Here is a 24,992-nt window from a genome sequence, read left to right as displayed (position 1 = left end):
AATTGTAATTACTATAATATATTCTCTGTTATGTTTGATAATATATATAATTATAGTAAGTATATTTTTCATCGATATTAAAATAGTAACTGTACAAAATTAGTTTTATAATTTATTCACTGATCTAAAATCAATTGATATAATATAAAATAATTTAAAACGAAATATTGTTGATAGTAAATTTGTTTTTTACTTGTATTGAGTTTCTCTTCATTTTTTTGTTTAATATATTTGATTTAATTTTTATTTTTGTTAAACTTTTTATGTATGCGAAAGTGTAATTATAGAGAAAAATAAATAATGTTTAACATCTTGCGATACATTAGAGGTACAATCAAAAGCAAATCAAAAGCTGAAACGTTTAATTCAAATTTACTAATCAGAAATATATTATAATTGCTTCATATAATAATTGAATAACAATTTAATAATTATCAAATTGTTACTAAAAAAATATAAATTTTAATTTTTTAAAATTTTGTAGAAATAAAGTAAAAAGAAAAGAAACAGGAGAGAGTGCTATTTTATATATATAAAATATATTTAAAAATGTCTTTTTTTATTTGAAGACTGAAAATATATATCTGTCTTACATTATCTATTTTTAGTAATAAGATAATAGTGTATGTGTATTGTGAACAATACTCAAAATTTGAAACATATTTCAGAATATTGAACAGTCAGAAATATTGAATATAAAACTACTAAAATATACATAGCCGTAATTTATTTTGAATAAACTTCGCGTATCTTGAGATAGAATTAATGTATTCTCTCTCTCTCTCTCTCTCTCTCTTTTTTTATTCTCGACAAGATCGTTTTCGATATTTTGATATTCAAATGTTTCTTTTACATTATTTATAACCGTTTATAGGTTGATTTAAAATTTATTGAGGAAATTTATTGAAAAAAAGAATTCTTTTTTTTCATCAAAGATCCAATAAATATGAGTGGATCCTGAAGGTCAAAATTTTAAATATCCATAAATTTCTTTCATCTTTTTATAAAGAAAAAGAAATTCAAGCAATTTCAGTTTTATTTATTAAGGAAACTTGCGACAAATTGATTTCTTTTTAAAAAAGTTAAACAAACATAAAATTATCTTGAGCGCCTAATACATTAATCTAATTGTCATACAGAAAAAGATTCGATCGCATACCTCTGATCGTGATGAGGGATGAACGGTGATGCTGTTCTATATATAGATAAGAACATACAACGGCATACGATCTCCTGTTGCGAATCTACATGACTTCGTATTAAAGAAAAGCAGAGCAGATCATCATGATCGGCTTGGCTGTAGCTTCGCTCGCTCCATTTCCGGGCCGTCGGCCCTGTGCTTCCTGTGTACCCAGCAATAAGAAAACCAACCGTACGGCAGACGGCAGTAAGTATCGAGACGCTCGCCAGACGCGTTCGAATAGTTTGTTGATTGAGACGCAGAAAGTTCGAGCTTAGACACTGCGGATACAACCGAAGGATAATATATATCTGAAAAAAAATATTTTTTTAAAGATGACGCTCTAAGATGAAGATAGGTGTTGTTATAATTTGAAAATAGTGCCTGTAGTGCATAATGATATGAAGAGAAGAGTCGATTTAAACCAGAACAATTGTACTGGTGAGTATACAAAGATTTATATTATTAATATACTTATTTAGATAAGCAAGATCTGTTAATTATTTCAGTGTGTAAAAAAATTAAATTTAGTTAAATTAACATAATCTTCATACTTAATTATCTCTAAAGAGTGTGAGAATTTATTTAACTAAAAATAATTAGTTTAATAAATTGGCTTGAGTGAAATTTTTATTCAAATTTCGAGAAAAAATTACAATTACAAATCAACCTACTTTACGAGTAATTAAAATTACTAATTAAATCTCTCGAAAAAAATTGTATAAATTAAACTCACACATATACATGTTTGAGAAACACTGGACCAAAGGTTAGCGTCTTATCGTTCATATAGCGTGTTCTCTTCGAGGTTTGAAGGGTCGTCCGATGCGACCACGATCCGCTCGTTAGAACGTTTCAGTTTATCGACTTTTTCAGTAAAAATAAAATGTAGAACCTTTCTATAAACCAGTTAAACGAGAAATTATAATGCTAGCTTATATATCTACTTTTTAATAAAACTGGAATTATTCATATTACATGATATTTCGTAACACATTGTATAGTCGTATAGATTGAATAAAAGAGAGAAAGATTGTATCGATAAAGCGGCAGCAGCATTCTGTGGACAGGTAAATAAATTCCGTACCTTCTGCTCGCTGATTAAAAATGCTCATTGTGTCGAGGAAAGATAAAACTTGTCAATTTGTCATGCCGAATGCGGCGTGATGCGTACGCATGATACGCACCATTTTGCTTATCTTCTGCATATCGTCCTGTTTTCTTAATTGCGTCTTTTATCTACTGACGATGTAGCACTTTCTCAGTGCGTGCAAAAACGTGTAACGCATCGTGATATGTTATTAGTATAATACTAAACAGAAAAAAATATCAGTGCGACATCTTTTGTGCAGAAATATAGCAGAATCTCTTATTTTGCATTCTATTTACAAACTAAAAAAAAAAAAAATTAGTATTATATATTTTATATACAATATTTTATACAATAATAATAAAATTTGAAACGTTAAATGTTATGGAGAGCAAGGAATCAAATCAAAATAGGACGGCAAAAAGTAAAACAAAAAATAAATAAACAATATAATTCAAAATGAACATATTGTTAGATGTAAATATGAAGACTATTTTATACAGAAATCTATGTAAAAATTTTTAACATTAAGATTAACGAACGTTTCGGGCTCTTGTTTTGAATCTTCTTCAAAAGGTCATTAATCTGTATATAAACTGACTACCTCAACAATTTTTTGACAGTAACCGTTCGATATAAGAACTGCGCTATAGCTCTTTACAAATAATTTTTTACCGAAAAATCTGACATTGTAAGTACATTATTAATTAATTGTACAGTTTGGTGACTTGGTTTACGATAATACAAAAAAAATTATAAATACATAAATAATCATCTATATCATTCCAAGATTCAACCGGTATTGCAATTAAGTCACTAATCTATTAAACACATTTATAGTAATTTTTCTTGGCCTATTAACCATGGAGGATTATACGTATCGGCAACCGTAAACTTATAGTGCATGTTTTTGAAAAATTAAATTACATTCCGTCGAGGCCTGTTCATGTTTTTTAAAGAAAATGTTTGTACTTTTATATCTATGACCTTTTATTACGTTTTTATATTTGCGCTGAAGAAGGATCAAAACAAGAGCCCGAAACGTTCGTTAATCTTAATGTTAAAAATTTTTACATAGATTTCTGTATCAAATAGTCTTTATATTTATATCTAAGTTCATTGAATTCTATTGTTTATTTGTTTTACTTATTTGCTGTCCTATTTTGATTTGATTCCTTGCTCTCTACAGCATTTAACGTTTCAAATTTTATTATTTTTAAGAGAGCCTTTTTTAACGTTTATTATATAATAATGGCATTATGTGTTACATATATTGAAAAAAACGTCTTAAAATAACCCAGTAAACACAAAGCAACAGTAATGTAACATCAATGTTATAATCACTCAACAATGTAATTGCAATATAACATGTTTTGTGCATAACATTTATATTGTTGAGTGGGAAATTATAACATTGATGTTACATTACTGTTGCTTTGTGTTTACTGGGAATATTCTCTTCTGACTATTTAAGATAAAATTTACTCTCGTTATTTACGTGTTACCTTCATCTTGATGATTTCGTCGACTCGAATAAAAAAATCCTGAATCATAAAACGCTGAATCGATAATACGATCTGATTTCTCTCGTCTATAGCGAAGCTGCGCAGTTCTCGGGAATTCATATACCCGGTGTCGTCGTGAAGATGTATTGGGTGGCGCGAAGAATCTCGTCTAGAATCTTACGGTCGGCGAACCAATGCGGTGAGTTCAACGTTTCGTTCTCCAAAGAACGCGGAACACTGGGATGCGATCAGCGATCCTTTATCCTGAATGAGAAAGATACTGCTCGAGGAGGTTCCTCGAGAAACATCGTCGACCAGAATGCTACAAGGATCTCCGCGTTATCGCAAATATTTGCGCGAGACTTTGGCACTGTTGCGAAATCGCCTGAATCTCGAGGAATTCCTTTTTTTGGCACAATGTTATCCCTGATGATCGCTGGCGGCTCGCAGAAATACCACGAGTACATAGACAAAAGACATCGGAAACTGGGCCCAGTCTTCAGGGAAAAAATCGGATCATTAAATGTCGTCTTTGTCAATTCACCTGAAGAATTTCGCAGGATCTTCCTGAAACTCGAAGGTCGTACGCCGCAACATTATATGCCGGAGGCTTGGCTGCTGTACAACAAGATCCATGCGCAACGCCGAGGCCTACTCTTCATGTATACATAATAATATTCTTCTATTGATACTATCCAAAATTCACTGAAATTAGATGTAATGTTAAATTGTAATAATAGAAAAAAATTTTAAATTTTATAAAATATGTATATTATATAATATTTATAAATATTTTATAAAATATTATATCCTTACGCATTTTTGAAATAGGGATGGAGAGGAATGGTTGCATTTTCGCCGAATCCTCAATAAATCGATGTTGTTGTCTGATCCAACAAAATTGATGTGCGCGCCCAGTCAGGCAGCCGCCGAGAATCTAGTGAGAAAGTGGACGGATTACAGTTTAACCGGTTCTACGATACCGAATCTGAAAAATCAGTTCGATCAGTTGTCTCTCGAGGGTAAAACTTTTACCCAAATAATTCATTATTCGTATCCAGTATTTATACTGATGATTAATGATTAATATTAATATTGAATTACATTTTGTCAATTAGCTACATATTAGCTGATGGCATGAAAGACACGTGTTTTCGTTGCAGTAATGCTGGCAACTTTGATGGGTTCCCAATGGCGAGATTGCGAACAGCAATTACGTCCCGAGATAGAGTATTTATCGTTAATACTGCATCAGAGCTTCAAGTATTCCGGCACCCTGTCGATGATGTCGTCCAAGCTGGCGATGAAACTTAAACTGCCGGTGTGGACCAAGTTCGTCGATACCGCTGACACAATTCTGAGCAGAGTCAGTAGTCTAGTCCCGGAAATGATCCGTCTAAACAGCGATGGACTTCTACAGATGATAATAAACGACGGTATCCGCAACGATGATCTCAACAGAATTATTACCGATTTTATTATAGCCGCTGGCGACACGGTGCGTTTTTCAGTTCATTAATGTATAATATTTTTAAATTGTATTTTACGTAAATTTTGTGTAATTTTGCGTAAATTATTTAAATTTGACAAAGAAAAGATGTCATTAATTTTTTCAATTTTTCTTAGAAACAGAGTCTTTTATAAGATTTGATTTCATATTTTTTATATATTTGAATTTGAATTACATTTTTCATTTGTATTATTAATTATAAGATAATTCGTATTTGAAATATGTATATACGTCAAGATGTTTAAATTTATATTCACAGTAAGATATTATTTTAAATTTTGCATCGAATATCAATATTTTAACTAAAAAAAATTGATTGTAGATGATTATACATAGTTAATTATAAAATTATAAAATCATAGAGTATCTTATAGAGGACGAGAATTATTTTGCAATCAGAGTTATTTTAATCTAAAAGAAAAATAATCGGGATTATTTTAGACAACAATGAGTATGCAATGGTCGTTATTGTTGCTCAGTAGTCGTCCCGAACTGCAGGATCAACTGTTTGACGATATCAAGGACTTGTCGCCAGAAGAGATTCTACGGCATCATCTGCTGAAGGGCGTGTGGAAAGAAGCGCTAAGGTTGTACCCTGTCGCGCCATTCATCTCGAGATACTTGTCAATGGACACTACAATCGGTGGTTACTCTATGTCCAAGGGGGTAATCTATAGAATAATAAATTTCTTCGAATAATAAATTACTTATATCATTTTAAGCTTATTACGTAGATAAAAAATACTTGCAAGAAATACAGCTTCCTTTTTCCAATAGGAGTTGATTTCTCTGTCGATGTATTCGAGCAGCCGTGATGAAAACAATTTTCCAGAACCGAACGAGTTCCGGCCGGAAAGATGGATCAGGACGAAGGATGGTTATTATCAGGGGGTGAAAAACTCGCATGCTACTCTGCCATTCGCGATGGGCGTGAGGAGCTGCATCGGTCGCAAAATTGCGGAAACGCAAATGTCTCTCACGTTGGCACAGGTGAGTCGTACAATAAATCCAATTCATGCTATAATTTCAAGTATCTTGTTTTTGTTTGTAGATCATCAAAAACTTCAAGATCGAGTGCGAAAATCGTGACAACATAAAGATGATTTTGCATCTGATTTCTGTGCCATCAAAGCCCATTCAACTGAAGCCGATACGAAGAGAAGTATGATGAAAATGTTGAAACTAAAAAAAAGGAGAAAATATTTTTAGTAGAAAAAAAGACTAATAAATTTGTATATTTTTTTAATACGAGAAAAATTTTATAATATACGTGAAAAATAGCAAAAAAATTTTTAAATAAATATTTTTATATTATGTGCAAATGTGTTTCGAATGTATGTGACACTAATAAAGATATACCTCGTTTATCCACGTAAAAATATATAACATTATTATATAACATTATTATAATAATATTGTAATAGATTATAATAAATACGATTTTAATATAGATTCAATGTTATAATAATACTATTAATTATATAATTATATTCTTTTAGTAATAAATATTGAAAAAAACGATTTTATAACTAGTGTAAAATTGATGCATTTTTTCCTTAAAACGATATACTTGAACATACTTAATAAAGAATACATCAGTATTTTTCCTGTGTTTGAGACATAACGATGAGATATAGTAAAGATTTTCGAGGCATACAAACCCTACCAGCACACATGTTCAAAAGATGTATATAAGAAATCCACAAGATATTAAAATGTGTTTTAACATTCTATGGATTTCTTAAAAATTCTTTTAAACACGTGTGCTGTTAGGGAAGCTGGGGGTCACTGATGTTGAAATCATAATAATAGCGATTACATATGCGACATTAACGCACAATTCGAATTTAAGACTGATGCCGTTGGTTTTTGTCCTTTCGATAACTTCGATACTTTAAAAATCGAGAGATGCTAAAAGATTTTGAATCGCATTAGATTGTTGAAAAAAATCTATCAATATCGAGCACGCTTTATTTGACGCAACAAATGCCTCGAATCGAATTGATTTATCGATCAAGAGAAAGAAATATTTATGCACCTTTTATCTATCACCAGAGAGAAGTCTGAGAGGCGCCATGAAGCTGTTTTTGAGGGAACCCATTTTCACCGCGGTACAGTGGCGCTAACTGGATCGATTTTAGAGCCGGTGAAACTACGTAGCTGGATCGACTTTTCAGCGGTTCGCGTCCGTGCTAGATCCAGAAATTATGGTTCGTGTCCGTGCTAGATCCATAACTGTGGATCTCAAGAGTACGAAACATATACATTCATTAATATTTTATTACATATTATTAATTGCAACTGCGTGTGATCTTTTTTCACTTTAACATATATTATAAAGTAATATATATATATATATATATGTATTAATGTCGATTATGCAATTGATATACTTGTACGCGATTAATAATATGTGTCTACTAATATCCTCCAAAGTTCAATTTTTATTAATAAAATATTTTACATAGATATCGGCAATGTACTTCACGAGCACTAATGTATCTTAAAACGCTCGAAAATTCGCTTCTGAGTTATTATTACTCAAAATATGAAAAAATATGGATATATATTAGTATGTTTTATTACATATTATTAATAGCGCGTAGCTTTTTTTACTTTAATATATACATATAGTGGAGTAATGTATATATAAGCACAAAATTAAATGATTTAATTGAATGATTGAAAAGTTATATTTTATAAATATTTATATTAGAATATATATAAATACATATTATTTATATGTATTTAATATAATTTTATTTTATTTAATTATTATAATTTTATTCAACAGTTTGACACGTTTAATTCACCTATTTGGTTTATTACAATTTTAACAACAGAATCCGTTTGATATCCTAATTTCGGGAAAAGAGAAAACTTTATTAATTGCTGCTAATTAACGCCAATTATGCAGTTAGCATACTTGTGCGCGATTAGTAGTTCGTCTTTCTGACTTTTATTAATAAAACAATATGTATAAAGATCGGTACTGCTGTTTACGATCAGTTATACGTCTTATTGAAAACATAATTTTAAAATTATCGTAACTTTTGCGATACAATAAAAATTATTTGAATTATGAGGCGTATCATTCTAATCAAACTTCCACTTTGCATTTTATTAGTTTAAAAGTAATTTTAATGGATTAACATTCTTGTGATTAAAATATGAGAGATGATATAATATGTGGGATTATATGGTTCATATTTAAACAAATGTAGAGATATGTTTCCCATATATTTCACATTAACAATTATATATAACATTAAAAATTGAGAAAACACATCGATGAATTATATTCTCTCTCTCTGTCTGTCTGTCTCTCTCTCTCTCTCTCTCTCTCTCTCTCTCTCTCTCTCTCTCTCTCTCTCTCTCTCTTTTAGAAACAAGCAATTTATTTTACAATATTTAATCTTATAATTTCTTGTATTATTATTAAAAAAGTTGATGCGAGACAGTTTCTGTAACAACTAATCGTGATTTGAAAAGAAAAGAAATATTACTTATAAAAATTAATTAACCGAGATCATTGTTGCAAGAGACTCTTATATAACTATATATATGATATATAAATACATATTAATAATTTAATATAACTTTATTTTATTTAATTATTGTAATTCTATTCATTAGTTTAACACGTTTAATTCACCTATTTGGTTTGTTACAATTTTAACAACGGAATATGTTTCATACACTAATTTCGAGAAAAGAAACTTTATTAATTACTGTTAATTAATGCCGATTATGCAATTGACAAATACTCGTACGCGATTAGTAATATGTGTCTTCTAATATCCTCGAAAGTTCAGTTTTTATCAATAAAATATTTTACATATATATGGGCAATGTACTTCAAAAGCGGTAATGTATTTTAAAACGAAGATATCGCTAAAATCCGCGAGAAGAACGATACCTTCTTTGTGAAATATGTTTTCCTATTTATTCAGAAGCGAATTTTCGAGCGTTTTAAGATACATTACTGCTCGTGAAGTACCTACATTGCCGATATTTATGTAAAATATTTTATTAATAAAAATTGAACTTTTGAGGATATTTGAAGACACGTATTACTAATCGTGCACGAATATGTCATTTGCATAATTGGCATTAATTAACAGTAATTAATAAAGTTTCTAATTGCGAAATTCAACAATGTGTCTTAAATAAGTATAACACAAAATGTATTTCAAATGTAAAATCTGCCTAATTATAGGTTTATGCGATTAACAAAAATAAACACAGAATAAATTTAGAAATTTAGAAAATAAGATAAAATAATTTACAGATATCATTATAATAAAATGACATGGTAATAAATATTCAAAGACTATATAGAACCAAACAGTTTTAAAAAGAAGATGTTTATGCGTGAGACAGATTTTTCAAATTAATTCTTAGTTTATGATAAAGTGTGCGATATCTTAATTAAATAGCTCTGTTTATTACACAGCAATTTTTTATTCTTTGTCTAGCAATTAAAATATGCTTATAAATTTAATATATAATACATACGCACAGGCACAAATTTGTACATAGAATTCAACTATAAACGGACAGTTTGATTGTTTGTTCGCTTAACAGCATTTCTTTACGGTTATAGAGTAAATAAAATTATTAATAATGCTAAAATAACTGATACATTTTTTTAGGTTAAATGCTCGATCTAATTGTGATACTTAATAATCGATAATCAGATTTTCCAATGAAATCTTAATATGTATAATAAATTTTAGCTCATAAATAAAAACATAATTATATTAATGCAAAAGGAAATTCCTATAGCTAAAGATAATCATTAAGCGTTGCAAGGCTGATTATTTTAATGAAAAAAAGATATCTTACACATATCGAAACATTAATGTTTTGAAAAATGAGATATTTTAAAAAATTTTCAAAACAAAAAAAGTAATATTACAATTGAAATGAACAAAAAAATATCCTAATCGTGATTCTGCGTCCTGAACAATTTAGAAAAAAAAGAAAAAGAAGATTGTCAAGAGTGCTGTGCAAAGTGCTTGTTTTATTTCATTGTAATTGTTTTTATCTCCTTGATTAGCGTGATCGCGTTAAATAATTGACTGCGCTTTGTAAACATGCGTAATAAAAATAAGATAAAGAAACGGTAAAAGTACGGTAAAGAACGAATAAGAAAGAAGGAGAAAAAGATTTGAGGAATTATCGGGCAACGGCGAAGCAGCATGAGCCCTATCAGCACACATGTTCAAAAGATGTTTATAGGAGATCCATAGAATGTTAAAACATATATTGTAATATTCTGTGTGAATCTCTTATGGACATCTTTTGAACATGTATGCTGATAGGAAGGTAAGTAGATTATTTCATTTAATATATTCATTATTTGTAAAAATATAATGATTGTTTATTTATCTTTGCAAAGTGTCTTTATAAATCTTCATTTTATATCATTTGTGTATATAATATGATATATATATATATATATATAGAAAATAGAGGATTTTATTTCATATTTTCTAAAGATTTTATTTTACAATTCTTAAGACTTTGTAAAATAATAAAATTCTTATAATATTTTATTATATTAATTTATATTTAGGTATATAATATTTTAATATTGTTTATGATTTATAGTTATTTAATTTACTTATATATAAAAGTTATATTTTTTTTTATATACATAAAATCAGATTTTTATTTATTCTACAAGAGTTTAATAACTTAAATTTCTTTTTTTTTAATTATGTATTTTTTTATCAAATATTTTGTTTACACTATAAATAAAAAAATCAATTGCGCACAATTATGTTTAAAATATTAATTATTTTAGACATATTTGTTTTATATATTATATATAATTTGTATATATATTTGTATGTTAGAATGATATGTTAGAAAATGATATCATCTGTACAAAAAAAAATTAACATTTATTTTAAATTAAAAATTAAAATTTCTGGCAGTTGTTTCTGAAATTTTATTCTAAATATACAAGTGGCATTCTAAGATCTTTTATTATAAAAAATGAGAATAAAAAATTTCAAAGTGTCAGACCTCAGTGAAAAGACTTATCTCACCTCACAAATACTAAAAGGAATGTTTGAAAATTAAAAGTAAAATAAATTGAAATAGAGAGATGTTGTATGATAGAGTTATATTCCAAGAATACGCTTTGAATTTCAATAAATTTTGAGAGAGCAATTTTTTTATTTAGCGACTAATTATTTCGAGCGATTAGTTATTAATGTTAAAGATTTCTTTTAAACATTTTAAACATTTGGAGCATTGCAATTTTTTTTAATTGAATTTGATTTCTATTTCTATTCGCGCAAAAGTAAACATATATTTTTTGGTATCGTTGTAACATGATTTGTTGAAACCAAAAGTTCAGCTTGCGTAAACTTCACTACTCATTTTTTATATAGCGGTGTAATACGTTGAAGTGCTTGAGTTTCTAAATTATAATCTTTCCAAAGAGAAAGATCTACTTGCGGGAGGTCATCGCATCTCCTAAGTGGATTCCTGAAATTTATCTTTATTGAAGAAATTTATCTTCGGAACGAATATTGTATAAAGTTTGAATCAAATTAAATTGGAAAAATTAGTTAAAAGAACCAATTAAACTTACAAGTCGGAGACTTTGGCAAATCCGAATCTTTGCATATTCTGAATGTTGTCTCCATTATCGCAGAGCAATCGCGATATACTTGATTTACGTATCTCGTTCAATTGTTCTATAATATAAAAACAATAATCTTTGTATTGCGAACAATTAATGTGCACGTAAAATTCTTAATTTATAATTTATGTAATTTAATCTTTATGCAATAATTGATATCTTGTGGCTTATCAGAATATTTATCGTTGTGATTCATTTCTGTAAACGTACCTAATGTAAATGCTATTTTCGGATCTCCGGTTTCGAACCAGTAGCGATCACCAATTCGCGTTTGTTGAAACTGTCTCGTCATAATGCACAGAAACGTTGGACCCACCAACGTTCCGCTTACGTGTCTTTCCAAAGATCCACCGACAGTCAACTCGATATCATCCGGACTAGCGTACAGTATCGAAAGTTTTTGTATATCCTAAAAATTAGAAATTTAGTTAGAGAACATTCATCTTAATAAATCGAAAGATATACGTTTTACTTACTGAAGAAGATATAAGATCGGCAAAATCGTCAAAAATTCTTGCTCGTGGTAATCCACAATATTCGCGATAATCGTTGTAAGAAGCGATTCCGTGATCGCGATCTCTTTGTATATCTATCGCTCGTAAGTCAGACCCCAAGGGTCTTCCTCTTCGGAAAAAGAATTGTGTGATCTGCAAACAAGATTATTATTATTAACAAAAAAAATCATTTTATTAGTCGGAATATTTTCTTTCCATCTTTATCATTGATGACGCATGTATTTTTATTTCCAATAATATTTATAACTCTGTACTTTTAATTATTATTTTTTGTTTGTAAACTTTAACTCTGATTTTATGAGTACCTCTTTGTCGAAAAATACATCAGTATTACTTTGTGGTTGATAGGCCAAACCTCTGGTCAGATCGTCCAAATTGTTACCCCTCTCTATGATATTAGGTCTGTTGAAGTGATCGCTCAGTCTCAAACTAGCGAAAGGAGAATATTGTCGACCTTCCGTCACTAAGCTATCAAACAAAATTTATTATTTTTATTTATATGTTTGCAATAAATTTATATCATGAATATTTTACCATATTTTATATTTGTTTAATCAATTTTAACATAAATAACATGCAACTGACAACATTGCATAAATAATAATTCAAAAAAGAAAATTGATTTTAAAATAAAAAATAAAGTTATAAAGTACGATATTTTTAATTTGATTTAACAATGTATATAAAATTGAATGGATTATATTATACTATTATAACTTGCATAATTGACATAATATTTAAATATTTAATTAAATTTTTATTAAATATAATTTGAAACATTTTATTGACGTACGTTAATAAAAGTTATTAATAAATACCTACTTAAGATTGCCAACAATATTCGTATGGAAATATCTATTAGCTGCATTTGCGTGTTCGTTTAGAACGTTAGCTATGACCGTTTCGTCGTAATCATTTACATAATCCTTAGTATCGTATACGATTTTATTCTCAAAGACTTGTGCAGTACCTGTAATATTAATTATTAATATTATTTTTAAAGAACAACTAATGTTATGATGTAAAGATATATAATAAATAAATAATAAATAAAATAGTGAATAGTATCAAAAAGAAATAAAATGTATAATATTTCCAAGTCAGATTTTTGTATTATTTTTTAAATAAGCGAGACTTTTTTAATTTTAGTCGCTGTGATAAAAGTTTATTTAATTCAATATAAATATAATACAAAAAGAGGAATAGACCATACCTAAGAAAATCGGTAGCCATTCGTAATATGCAATGTTTTGATGTTCGGCGATCACAATTCGACGAGTTTCTTGAAATATCGTTTCATCAGACCAGAAAGGATTCAATTGTGCCAAATAATCGGCAATTCGATTATGTTCTCTGAGCAATATAATTTGTAGAACTGTCAGTTGCGGGTTTTGATTGGCTCGCGAATCACCTAAAACAAAAAGAAAAACTATTGCCTCACTTTTATTTGACTCTTTCCTCAAAGTAATGTGAATATCTCGTTACATTCACTGAAAAATTAAATGCATTGCGAATAAATAGATGGGTGAATTAAATTGCAAGCGATTAAATTTGCACACGCGAATGTGCATTTATCCTCACCGGTAGCGTAGCATGACTCAAATTCATATATCGTGTCGCAAGTGGCTGATTTGTTAGACGCTGGCGGTGGAAATTCCCTGTTATTTTTCAATTCCACATTTAATCGTCCGCCGAAACCGGCTCGCAAACTAGCTGCGACCTGATCGTTTGATCCGTAGACGAGAGAAAGATCCAAATATTGAGTGACGGTATTCAGCTGGAAAATATATATATTGCATATATATGAGTAAATAAATTAATTTTCCTTTATAAAAAAATCTTTAAACATATTCAAATATATTGATTATTTATATAAACGATAGAAAGATGGAGACAGAATATAAGATTAAAGAGAGAATAGTTTAGAAATATTTCGACCCTGAATAAAAATAGATAAAAAATGAATACCAAGTTCGTATTCAAATAACACAAAGACATTTAATTAATGATCGCATTCTAGTCTCATTTTCTTTACTGCATGCAAATGAGCATGACGTAACCGCAAATGAATGGGCAAGATGCAAGCGCGAAACCTGTTCCGCTGGCTTATACGAAGATGAACAGCCACGATCAATGTCAGTCGTACTACGGACGAAGTTCATGCACTGCATGGGAGTCTTGCTGTACACCGGGTCGTCGTCGGGTATAAGTATCGGGAAGCATTTGGATAACGTTGTCCAACCCGGAACCAGCTGACTGTCAAACGTGCAACATCGCGTGCGATGTGATTCTGCAATTATGCGGAAGGAAAGGAATAAATTAACAGAAGCTAATTACTTGTTCATTTACTGACGCAACTTTTCCGCATACTTTGTATTTAAAAAAAAAAAAATAGAGCGCGATACGTACTTGATTGAGTCGTGCCGTCGATCAAGCCCATGTCGTGCGTCATAATCTGTCCATATTGCATCGCTACCAAGGTCCATATTACATCTTCGACATTGGCGTTAGGGAACATCGTGAAACTGACAGTTCGAGCTAATGGCAAATCTCTACCAGTGACCGAGCTCGTTGGTGCTCGAATTCCTGCGTTCAATAAATTTTAAGACAACTTTCGATGAAAATAATACATCAATCTCATTCACGTGAAAGTATCGATACGGTAATCGTTTTAATCACCATGATGACCAAACTTTAGAAAGTATTTGTATAATTTTCGCACGTTTTTATAGAGATCCTAGAAAGTGCACGCGCTCTGTATAAGTTTAGAAAAAAATTTGATTTAAACCAGTTTTAGAGTTATGTCATATATGTTATGCTTCAATATTCATTAAGTATATTCAGATACTTACGCCAACTCGTATTTACAAGTATTACTGTACTTACGTCAATTTATCTCAACGAATATTGGATACAACTTTTATTTCGCAATTTATGATATAAATAAATACATAAATAAATAAATTTATCACAAAAATGAGACCGTTGATTAGTCTGATTATTACACTTGTTAATATGAAAAACATACCAGTAACGTTATGCATTTAATAAAAAATTAAATGAAAGAGACTAGTGCTATGTAAAACTTATTAAAATATTTAAATATCAGAAGGAATTTGAGGAAGCAATTTAGAAATCGAGATTTCTAAAAAAATTACCTATTTCTGTTTTCAATTTATATCCCCATCTTTGTAAAACAATTGCTTTTTAATTTTTTTTATAAAGAAAGCAGAAATTTTAATTGTTATAATTTATTAAAACTATAATTTCGATAATGACAATACGCCTAAAATACACTAAAATAAAAATTGTTTTAAATACTTTTTTACATATATGTAAATCACTACTAAAAAAATTTTTTTTTTTTTTTTTTTTTTTTAGTTGAATTTAATTACTTTATCGCAATCGTACTTTTATATCATGATCCGGTTACGACACTTGATCCAATTGCGAGCAAAGATCATAAACGATAAATGTCAATATTTTTTTGTTCACATTTAGAGATCATTAGAGATATACCAAATCGACTGTGACAAATTTAAAGTGAGAGTACTGTGTCAGCACAATTCGCACGCGCACGAATCGATCGATATTATTTAATGTCACAAGAGTCTAATGCAAATCTTCTTTCTTGAAAGTAACAAATTACTAGCTATAGTATAACGCACTTCTTTTTTACTATCGCAATTATCATTCTTACTTTCAATTGGATTAGGATGCAGAATAGTAGTTTTTTCCCATCGATAATTGCCTTCACTTTCAAAAAAGTAATTAGCAAATCACAAATCTCTCTCCTTGTTGCAAGCATTCAGACTCTTTCTATAAATCTAACAGCTTAATTTTTTATAATCATACAAAATGAGTGAGCGAAAATATTACTTAAATATTTTTTTTTAATTTAGAGATACACAAATCAGGTCTTGTTATATACTTTTGCAATCTATTATCAATAATTTATAAAACATTTGCACACATCAGTCGCATTATTTAAAATAAAATATAATTATTCTCACCATCTCTGTAACGTGGAGGTATGAGTCTTCCGTATCTTGTATTGGCTAGGCCCCATGCGGGATTTCGAAGATTATTGCAGGAACCGTCGTAGCTTCGATACCGCGAGTTCTGACAGACTCGAGGAAAAGTATCGCCGCACTTAATTTGTTGATGAATATTATCGTTTGCATTTTGGATGAAAGGAATGCTTAAACAAATAAATTAAAAGATATTAAAATAGATATCGCAATCAAATTGTTTTATCACTATTTGTAAAATGCATTATTCCTTTTTTTTTACTTACTTGGAAGTTGGAAAATTTGACGAAGGCGGAAAATACGACAATGGGTTTGTTGAATAGTAAACGGTAGGATTGTAAGTGCTGAAGGAATTTTTACGAGCCGCAAACGTACCGAAATACGAAGTTTCTGAACCTTCCAAATCCAAGGATTCCTTTTTTTGTCCTTCTGAAAATTTTATAAATTATTTTTATTAATTTTATCAATTTTATCCATTTTACAAATCAATATAAATTAAATTAAAATTTAATTATAATTACATTAAATTATAATTTAAATTAAGATATATTTTATAAAAAAATGTATATATTTATATTTATAACGATTGCTATTATCAAAGTTGAAAGAATTGCTCGATATTACTTTCAATAATCTTATAAAATAATCGTCCTTCATTTTTTGCCATTAGCAATCGATTCGCTATAAAAGTAAGAGAGCCCGGTTATAACTTTCTCACGAAGGACGATAGAATATTTTATTCGCCATAAAAAAATATATATTTATCTTGCGCAGACTTTATATCGATAGATCGCGTTCCATTCCATTCGGTTCAAAACAAGATTTCTTGCTTATCGTATTTACCATCGGATTTATCAGTGATCGCTGCCAAGACAATTAATGCGTAGATCCATCTAATACATAAATTCTAGTAGATTCACGATTTAAACAGATCCCCGAGGGAGAAGCTTTCACCATTTGCCGTTTGAACGTTAAATGTTACACAGACGACAAGATGTAATCGGTCCGCCTCTGTGCACTATCATGCACAATGAACTCTTTGATGTGAATACTTACATAAGAACAAAGGTTTGTTTTTCTCCTTTTAAATTACTCAACCAAATTTTTTTCATGCATCCTCTCGAGGGAATGTCTCCAGAGATCGTCTGGCTAGATCGACGACATAATGAATCGCGTGGAGTTATACATGATTGCAAGACAGCGAGTAAAAAGAATTTTCGCAACATTTCGTTAGTTCAATGTTTAATGTTATGCTGCCGACGAATTATATTCGTTATGGTTCGATAAATTTGTAATAATGTTAAGCTTACGATGTGATCCGTAATAAAATACGTTCTTTTTTCAAATATAAACTCCGAAAAAATATAAAAAAATCTTTTATAATAAGAACAATTCTAATAAGAATTTAATATTTAATATTACATATTTAATTTTACATTAGTTTAATTATTTAGAAATTTATATTTAAAAAATTTAATTTAATTATTTTTATTCAACTAATTTTTAATATAAATAATAACTAATATATTAATATTAATTATATTTAATAAGAACATTTAATATCTAAAATTTAATATTGTTTTAATCTAATTATTTAACAAGTTAATTAATATTTAATATGATCAAAGGTGATTTGACATTAAATAAGCGAATTGATTTGTATCAAATATATTTGTACATTTGTGTGTGTTAATGTAACATAACGCACGTTATAAGAACAGTTGAGGCGTGTCTGTACTTTTTTGCACGCGCAATTCCATGTGCATACATTTCATGGTTAAATAGCTTCACAGAGATGGAGATTTCTTGATTGCTACCGAACATTCTCCCTTTATATGCGCGATTGCCGCGCGGACACCTTCTCTCGAAAATGTAACATGCATTCCGGCGGTGCACACGCGCGCTTTTTTTTCTAAATCTCACGAGCCATTTCTTGCTATTAAAACTCCCACCTGTTGCACAAGGAACGTGCCGCGATATACGGTCACACAGTTTCTCCTCTACGCCCTGTCCCGATTATTATTCCTGTTATTGCTATTAGAGAAAGCAGAGATATTCGAACCAGATTGCTATAATATTTCCTGTATACTTATATAAAGAATAATGAATGCAGAGATAAAATTTAAGTATCTTCGAACCGGGTCAAGCGAAAAACATTTGTCAAGATTTGATGAAATTGCCGTTCAATGTTAATAGGAAAAACATTAAATTTGTCAAGCCTATTTAAAATTTTATTTTAACAAATTAATTTCAGATTATTTAAAGACAATTTTTAAAATTTTTAAATCATTTAAAAACAGTTTAAAAATTGCAAAATCGATTTTAAATTTATATAAGAAGATGCTATCATTAGAATAATATAATAATCCGCAATCGTAGGTATTTTGTATATTCACTTTTCTTCTTTTAAACTAGAGATCACCATTTTTTTAAATGAAATATTCGCGAATTTTATATAATTTTATATATAAAGATGTACTTTACCTTTATAATATAATATAGAAAATTATTATGCATATTTTGATAAAATTAATACTTGAAATCATAATTATCATTAAATCATCATTAAATGACTGATCACTGAATCATTATTAAATTAGCATAAAAATTAAACGTGAGAGGAAGAGGTAATGAAGTTACCTGCGTTCGATGGAGTAATCTTTTTCTTCGTTGTAACATCCTTAGTGTTTACGATTTCCAGTAAGAAAACCTGCATAAGCACTGCGATAAGAAAGCCCACAGTCCAGAGATCATTTTGACGCTGCATATCCTTGAAATCAAAATGTCAAGGTGGAATTAGCTGAGACAATTTTTAATAGAGTATTATTCGGAAATTATATATTTTGTATGCGATTAGCATACTAATCTTCTGTCAGAATGAGTCAATGCTGGTAATACCCGCAATACAATTTCACAACGTGTGATTTATCTTGAATATAAATTAACAATGTGTCACTATAGTAATATGTGTGCGAATATTTTAAGCTTCTGTACTAAAATTACGGAAATGTCACAAAATTATCGAATGTCAGGTGTTGCACAGATTACACGAGTATTAGTATACTATAGTTTTCGCACGATCTGAAATTAAAACTGTCTTTCGAGCCTTTCTAAGCACCTGTTTTTATAGAATGTCAATTGAATAGATAGGCCCTAATGTATAATTTATTCATTTCCGTTTACATCGGAAAAGAAAATTGAATTTATGATACAATGAAGCAGATGGCATAAGCACTCTATTGCGTTACCTTGATACTATTTTCATCTTCATGGCGGTACTAATTTCCGAGGCCAAACGGAAACTATTCTTCCGAGTAAAATTAGATATTCCAATATCAGACAGAAGAGAAATATTGTCAATATATAAATTTATCTTTCTTATTATTGTTAGAAATTTTAGCGTCTGCAATAAATTTGACAAATAAGATTGCAGTATTCGTTTCGTGAAGAAATTTTCTCGCTCGTACAGTATTTTTTCCCTGTGTTGATATTCATCTTGCTGACATTGCGATGTCAAGAACTCAATTTCTCGCTAATGTGTGGAAATCCAACCGCAATATTGCATTCGCTCTCCGGACGCAATTTGCGGTATTTTTTTCATCCGATCACTGAGACGGGCGTGAGACGTTAATAAACTAAGGTGGCTGATCCACTTGAACGGCAAGATAATGCATATGGAATGATGTTCCATCAAATCATAGCACGTGAAAATATTTTGTTATCGTTTAATGTTTAATGTTAACAAAATTGATGAAATTAATTCCGAGCATGTCTCTCTGTTGAATTTATCCGAAGCATTTTATATCAATTTTTAAATCGACCATTATATCTCGAGATAATTTATTTTTAAAAACTGCAGTCAAGTTATCTAATTACTTTTAATAATAACTTGTAACAATATGTAATTACGTTTATTGAATGATATATTATTTATTAATAGCTATTGATTTATTCTCTTACTAAATTGATTACGATTTATTGTTGCGCAAGATCTTATGTGCGGTAAGGAAAACGATTCATTATTTGATTTATATCACGCAAGTAGAAATTCTCGATTGCACTCGTTTTATGTTTCTACAGCGATTGCATCGCGATGAATTTTTATCAGCTGTATACTACAATATGTATAATAACATGTTCCTATGCGCATGGAAGTGTACGTTTCGACACGTATAATTAAAATACGGTTCCGCAAGAATAAAAAGAGAGAAAACTATGATCTAATTTGACGTCGAAATAGAATTAAACTAAATGTATTGACACTTTAACGTGTAATTTTGTGTCAGCCTTGTTTAAGGGAGACACAAGAGAGTTTACATTACGTTAAAAATTGCGATAGCACTGCGTAAAAGTTTCGAGTCACACATCTGATTATGCATCAAAAATTAGTGATAAATTACATAATATTGACAAGATGAGATAAAAGTCGCTCCTTTGTCGGCTTTTACGGCATAAAATCAATCTATTTTTACGTTAAATGTTTTCAAAATGCGATATTATCGTTATCTGCGGTACAATGAAATCAGAATTAATAATATCAAGATTACGATAATAAACTTTCAGTAAATTATTTAATGCTACGCATTTTAATTCTTTGATAACAGAACACACAACTAAATTTCTTTAAAGTTAATTGAAAATCTAAAACTATCCTTTATCTTATACATATATCAGAGAAACGGAGAGAAATAGAAGTTTGAACTCGTACAACGTAAAGTAAATCATTTTTTTTGTACAATGCAAAATGTTAATGACAGATGCTTCAAACTTTTTAAATTATCTATTTAGAATGACATAAGATAAACAATGTTTATTTTACGGTGTTTTAGAAACATTATGTACAAATGTCAATACCTAATTTATGATTAGTTTTCTATGAATCTGGTTTATATTCAAAATTGTGACTTTTTGATTTATTTTAATGTTAATTTTAATTTAATTTAATTTTAAGTTAATTTTATTTTATTTAAATTTATTTTAATTTTGTTATGCGCTGAGGTCCAAAGAAAGGACTCGGAAATATTTGCCGATATGTATGATTTTTTGAATTAATAAAATTAAAAAAATTAGTGCGCCTTATGTATGCGCTAGCTTTGATTGCTTTTTTTTCTATTTGATTTAATTGAGAGTCTTTATTTGTAATATTTAATTTATCCCTTATCAGATATTAGATATTTGCAAGTATAAAACTCCAGATTAAAATGGATATTCCGTGCAATACAAGATTCATCTTATAATGAATTCAAATATTCGATATGAATTTCATACATAAAACATCCACCCCGGGGACCAATGGAGACATACGGTACGCTTTGTTCTCACGTTTATTTCGCGCATATATGTATATGTCGTAGCCAGATTACAAAATCCGTCTTTTTATAAAATGCCTAGACGTTTTTAAAGATTTTATTTATGTTACTTTTTATAAAATTTAATAATATTATTAATAAATATATTCATATAAGTTTAACAATTTTCTTATTTAGCAAAATATAGGAAACCTATCATTTTTCTATAAGTAAGTGGCTATCCTATAGACAATTCATAAAATGACTGAAATGAACCAGTCAGAATCTAAAACGATATATAAAATCATTGTATTTGATAATGTGGCGGGTCGCTTGTTAGCATTTTATAAAAAGACGGATTTTGTAATCTGTCTTCGACATATATATCATTTCACACAAAAATTTGTTTTAATTGCAACAGCCCCGGACTTAAATCGCGTTGCAATTCCTTCCGGTTGTGCGACGATAACCTTCACGCGGAAAAAGCGCAAAAACACATTTGCCGCCCATTTGCTTTCCCCTTTATTGGCAATGGTCTTGCACAATCCGCGGCAATCCGTACCCCATCGGTGAAGGTCGTCCGATTTTACTCGCGTCAATTGCCGAATATAGAAATGATGCCTATTCTAACCGGATTTTTCTCATGGCGCAATGAATAAAACGTGAGATACATTTTCTCGACGAATCCCTCGCGAACTTTAAAGGGAAATACGTATATCCATTTATGTCACGCAAATAATTAACATGTTAAAACTTTAGCGTCGAACTATGGAATAGTATACAAAAAGATTGGAACTTTTATATATATATATATATATATAAATTGCTTTTTTCGGATTTTATTTAATAATTTATATACATATTATATGTACATATATATATGTTTTTTTTTTAATTTATCTTTTATTTACACATAAAATAAAATAATTATCTTTAATTATAAAATGTTATTTACAGTAAAATTAGACAATTAGATGGAATCTGATGAGTGGTTTTAAAATGCATACATTTCTAATTGGGAAGTATTGAAAATATTATTTTAAAATATTGTATGTATGTATTATATTTATTTTCATAAAATTTTTGTTTAAACTTAAATCAATGAATATAGATATAAACTATGTTAGACGAACAAGCTTTAAACTTGCAGTAATTACTAATTAATAGCATGAATTTCGAGTAAGTGATTCTCGCACGCATAAGGAAAAAAAAAACTCTGTGTATTTACACTTAACAAGCAAGAAACTGCGAGGAAGCCACTAGTAATGGTAATTGAGTTAATATTATATAGCCCAGGTGTTTACGGTACTGTTGTTTAAGATTTACTGCTGAAAATGAAGATTAATGTATATAGAATCGCATAATATAGGAAGTCTTATAAAATCACAATTAAGAAATAGACATATTTAGTGTGAAAACATAATATTAATCAGTCCAATGTTAATTAATTTTTTTCACCTATTTTACTTTTATTTATAATTATACATTTCTTATAGATTCATTAATTAAGAGAAACTCATTATATGTTTATTAATATTTTTATTGTGTAATATATACGTAATCTTTTGTTTCTTTGTAAATTGAAGGGTACTTTTAGATATCCGCATCAATTCAAAAGGTTTTGCTTTATACATCATGACACTATAATGCGGAATTAAAGCTCACCGAATGACAATTAAAATTAACATTTTAGATGACAATACTTCCATAATTATCAACCAGAAGTTGACAATTAAATTGACTAATACGCAACCATATTGCGTATCATATATGGATAATTACAAGATGCAGCTGACAATTAATTATAGGTATCGCCTCAACCGTACACTATGCAGCTGACAATTGTCACCTCAATAGTACACAATGCTTATAAAAGACAATGGCAATTACTACACTATACTTTTAACTAACAAAGAGTCGTACGAGATACTCCTCTCTGATTTTGATAATTTTAAAATATGATTTTATAAAAAGGGAAACGTATTTTTTTATAAGTGCTTAAAATATAACATTTTAGAAAAATTTAAACCTATTGGCATTATAAGAACCATAAAATGTTGTCTGAAACATTTTTTTGTATATTTTGCAAAAATATTCTAAATTAAATTAAATAACAATTAAGTATTATCTTCAAAAAGAATTATTTTAAAATTCTAAATAAATTATTAATATGAAAAAACATTAATTAAAAAACGTCTCTTATTTTAGATTGTTGTTTTGTAACATTTATTAAAACCAAAAGTTTATTAAAATCAGAAAGCAACACCTCTGATAAGGCAATTCTTGTCAAACTCCGCAAATTTGGCGACAAAATTTTCTCAACAGAATTAAAATTATCAATTTAAAGAAAGCGATAGCTTTTCAAGAAATTTATAAAAAGAATAAACAATTGTAATTATATATACATTGAGTTTTAAAGAAATATCGCAATTATATATACAACAAAAAGCGAAAGCTCATTTAAAATCTTGGCAATCAAGTTAAAAATTATTTAAAAAATACAACTTTAATACAATTTTAATTAAATTTCGATTTCAGACGTTAGAAACAAGTTTTATGTTTATTCGTGACAAGATATAAACGTCAACTTATTAAAAATATAACTCACCAAAGTTACACTGGTTTCAACCCCCGATTAATGGAAAAGATATCGAGTGTCCGTACGTTTTGTTTGATTCAGTGTCAGCAGGTAGCAAATAGATCGATTCTTTAGGAACTATTAAAAAAAAACGAATAAATTCTGATTACTTGCGATACTTGCCAGATAATGTTTCGGCACGTGTTGAGGGGAACAACTGAACGAGCAGCAAATACGAGCCAAACTTTATAAATGACGGGAGAAAGTACAGAGACACTATCTCGTCGACAACCCCACGTTACTAAAAACTCGATTTGATATGCACCAATCGCAAATATAAACGCGAAGCTGACTCATAATGAGACGATTTCCTGCACATATATGCAATTATATCTGACAAATCACTTTTTCCCTCGAAAGTGTTTTAGTGGAGTGAAACTTTTTTTTCTAAAAACCATTAAAAATGTTTCCATAATCTTTGGATTTACAATTCAAAAAAAATATTTCTTAATATTCTACCATCTCTTATACTATAATTTAAATAAAGAAATATGTATATTATTTGACTTATTCTTTTGTCTCCATCAGGTTCTAATTAAAATCTCGGAAAAAACAGATTCAATTTCTATACTTT

At 29.1% G+C, this 24,992-nt stretch overlaps 2 protein-coding genes across 7 annotated transcripts; one reads left to right on the top strand and one right to left on the bottom strand.

Annotated features, from left to right (window-relative positions):
* The first annotated feature begins 1,149 nt into the window (after positions 1–1,149).
* Positions 1,150–6,659, top strand: Sad (Cytochrome P450 family protein sad). Of its 2 annotated transcripts, none has more exons than XM_072891548.1 (7): positions 1,150–1,621; positions 3,868–4,437; positions 4,607–4,797; positions 4,939–5,273; positions 5,727–5,951; positions 6,063–6,275; positions 6,337–6,659. In XM_072891548.1, the coding sequence occupies exons 2-7, from the start codon at positions 3,917–3,919 to the stop codon at positions 6,451–6,453; spliced, it is 1,602 nt and encodes a 533-aa protein (XP_072747649.1). In that variant the 5' UTR covers positions 1,150–1,621; positions 3,868–3,916; the 3' UTR covers positions 6,454–6,659. The 2 variants fall into 2 exon arrangements, with proteins under 2 accessions (XP_072747649.1, XP_072747648.1); XM_072891547.1 differs by lacking the exon at positions 1,150–1,621 and adding an exon at positions 2,813–2,961 and having other exon boundaries at positions 6,337–6,658.
* Positions 6,660–11,203: 4,544 nt separating this feature from the next.
* LOC140664811 (peroxidase) lies at positions 11,204–24,593 on the bottom strand. Of its 5 annotated transcripts, none has more exons than XM_072890300.1 (14): positions 24,389–24,593; positions 19,133–19,262; positions 16,759–16,921; positions 16,475–16,662; positions 14,871–15,047; positions 14,555–14,751; positions 14,043–14,238; positions 13,675–13,872; positions 13,284–13,431; positions 12,767–12,929; positions 12,423–12,593; positions 12,157–12,355; positions 11,896–12,001; positions 11,204–11,789 (listed from the first exon to the last, which is right to left on the bottom strand). In XM_072890300.1, the coding sequence occupies exons 2-14, from the start codon at positions 19,257–19,259 to the stop codon at positions 11,678–11,680; spliced, it is 2,145 nt and encodes a 714-aa protein (XP_072746401.1). In that variant the 5' UTR covers positions 19,260–19,262; positions 24,389–24,593; the 3' UTR covers positions 11,204–11,677. The 5 variants fall into 5 exon arrangements, with proteins under 5 accessions (XP_072746401.1, XP_072746403.1, XP_072746402.1 ...); XM_072890302.1 differs by having other exon boundaries at positions 24,542–24,561; XM_072890301.1 differs by lacking the exon at positions 24,389–24,593 and adding an exon at positions 19,496–19,578.
* Between the last annotated feature and the right edge of the window lie 399 nt (positions 24,594–24,992).

The sequence above is a fragment of the Anoplolepis gracilipes genome, chromosome 4, assembly GCF_047496725.1.
Source record: "Anoplolepis gracilipes chromosome 4, ASM4749672v1, whole genome shotgun sequence".
Lineage (NCBI taxonomy): Eukaryota > Metazoa > Arthropoda > Insecta > Hymenoptera > Formicidae > Anoplolepis > Anoplolepis gracilipes.
The sequence above is the reverse complement of the archived record's forward strand: the minus strand, read 5'-3'. Positions and strand labels throughout refer to the sequence as shown.

Coding starts and splice junctions, on each gene's coding strand:
- Sad (XM_072891548.1), top strand. CDS start 3,917: ATGTATTGGGTGGCGCGAAGAATCTCGTCTAGAATCTTACGGTCGGCG. Junction 4,798..4,938: donor CGATCAGTTGTCTCTCGAGG/GTAAAACTTTTA, acceptor TTTTCGTTGCAG/TAATGCTGGCAACTTTGATG. Junction 6,276..6,336: donor TGTCTCTCACGTTGGCACAG/GTGAGTCGTACA, acceptor TTTTGTTTGTAG/ATCATCAAAAACTTCAAGAT.
- LOC140664811 (XM_072890300.1), bottom strand. CDS start 19,259: ATGCAGCGTCAAAATGATCTCTGGACTGTGGGCTTTCTTATCGCAGTG. Junction 13,432..13,674: donor ATGGCTACCGATTTTCTTAG/GTATGGTCTATT, acceptor TTAATATTACAG/GTACTGCACAAGTCTTTGAG. Junction 12,594..12,766: donor ATGTATTTTTCGACAAAGAG/GTACTCATAAAA, acceptor TCTTGTTTGCAG/ATCACACAATTCTTTTTCCG.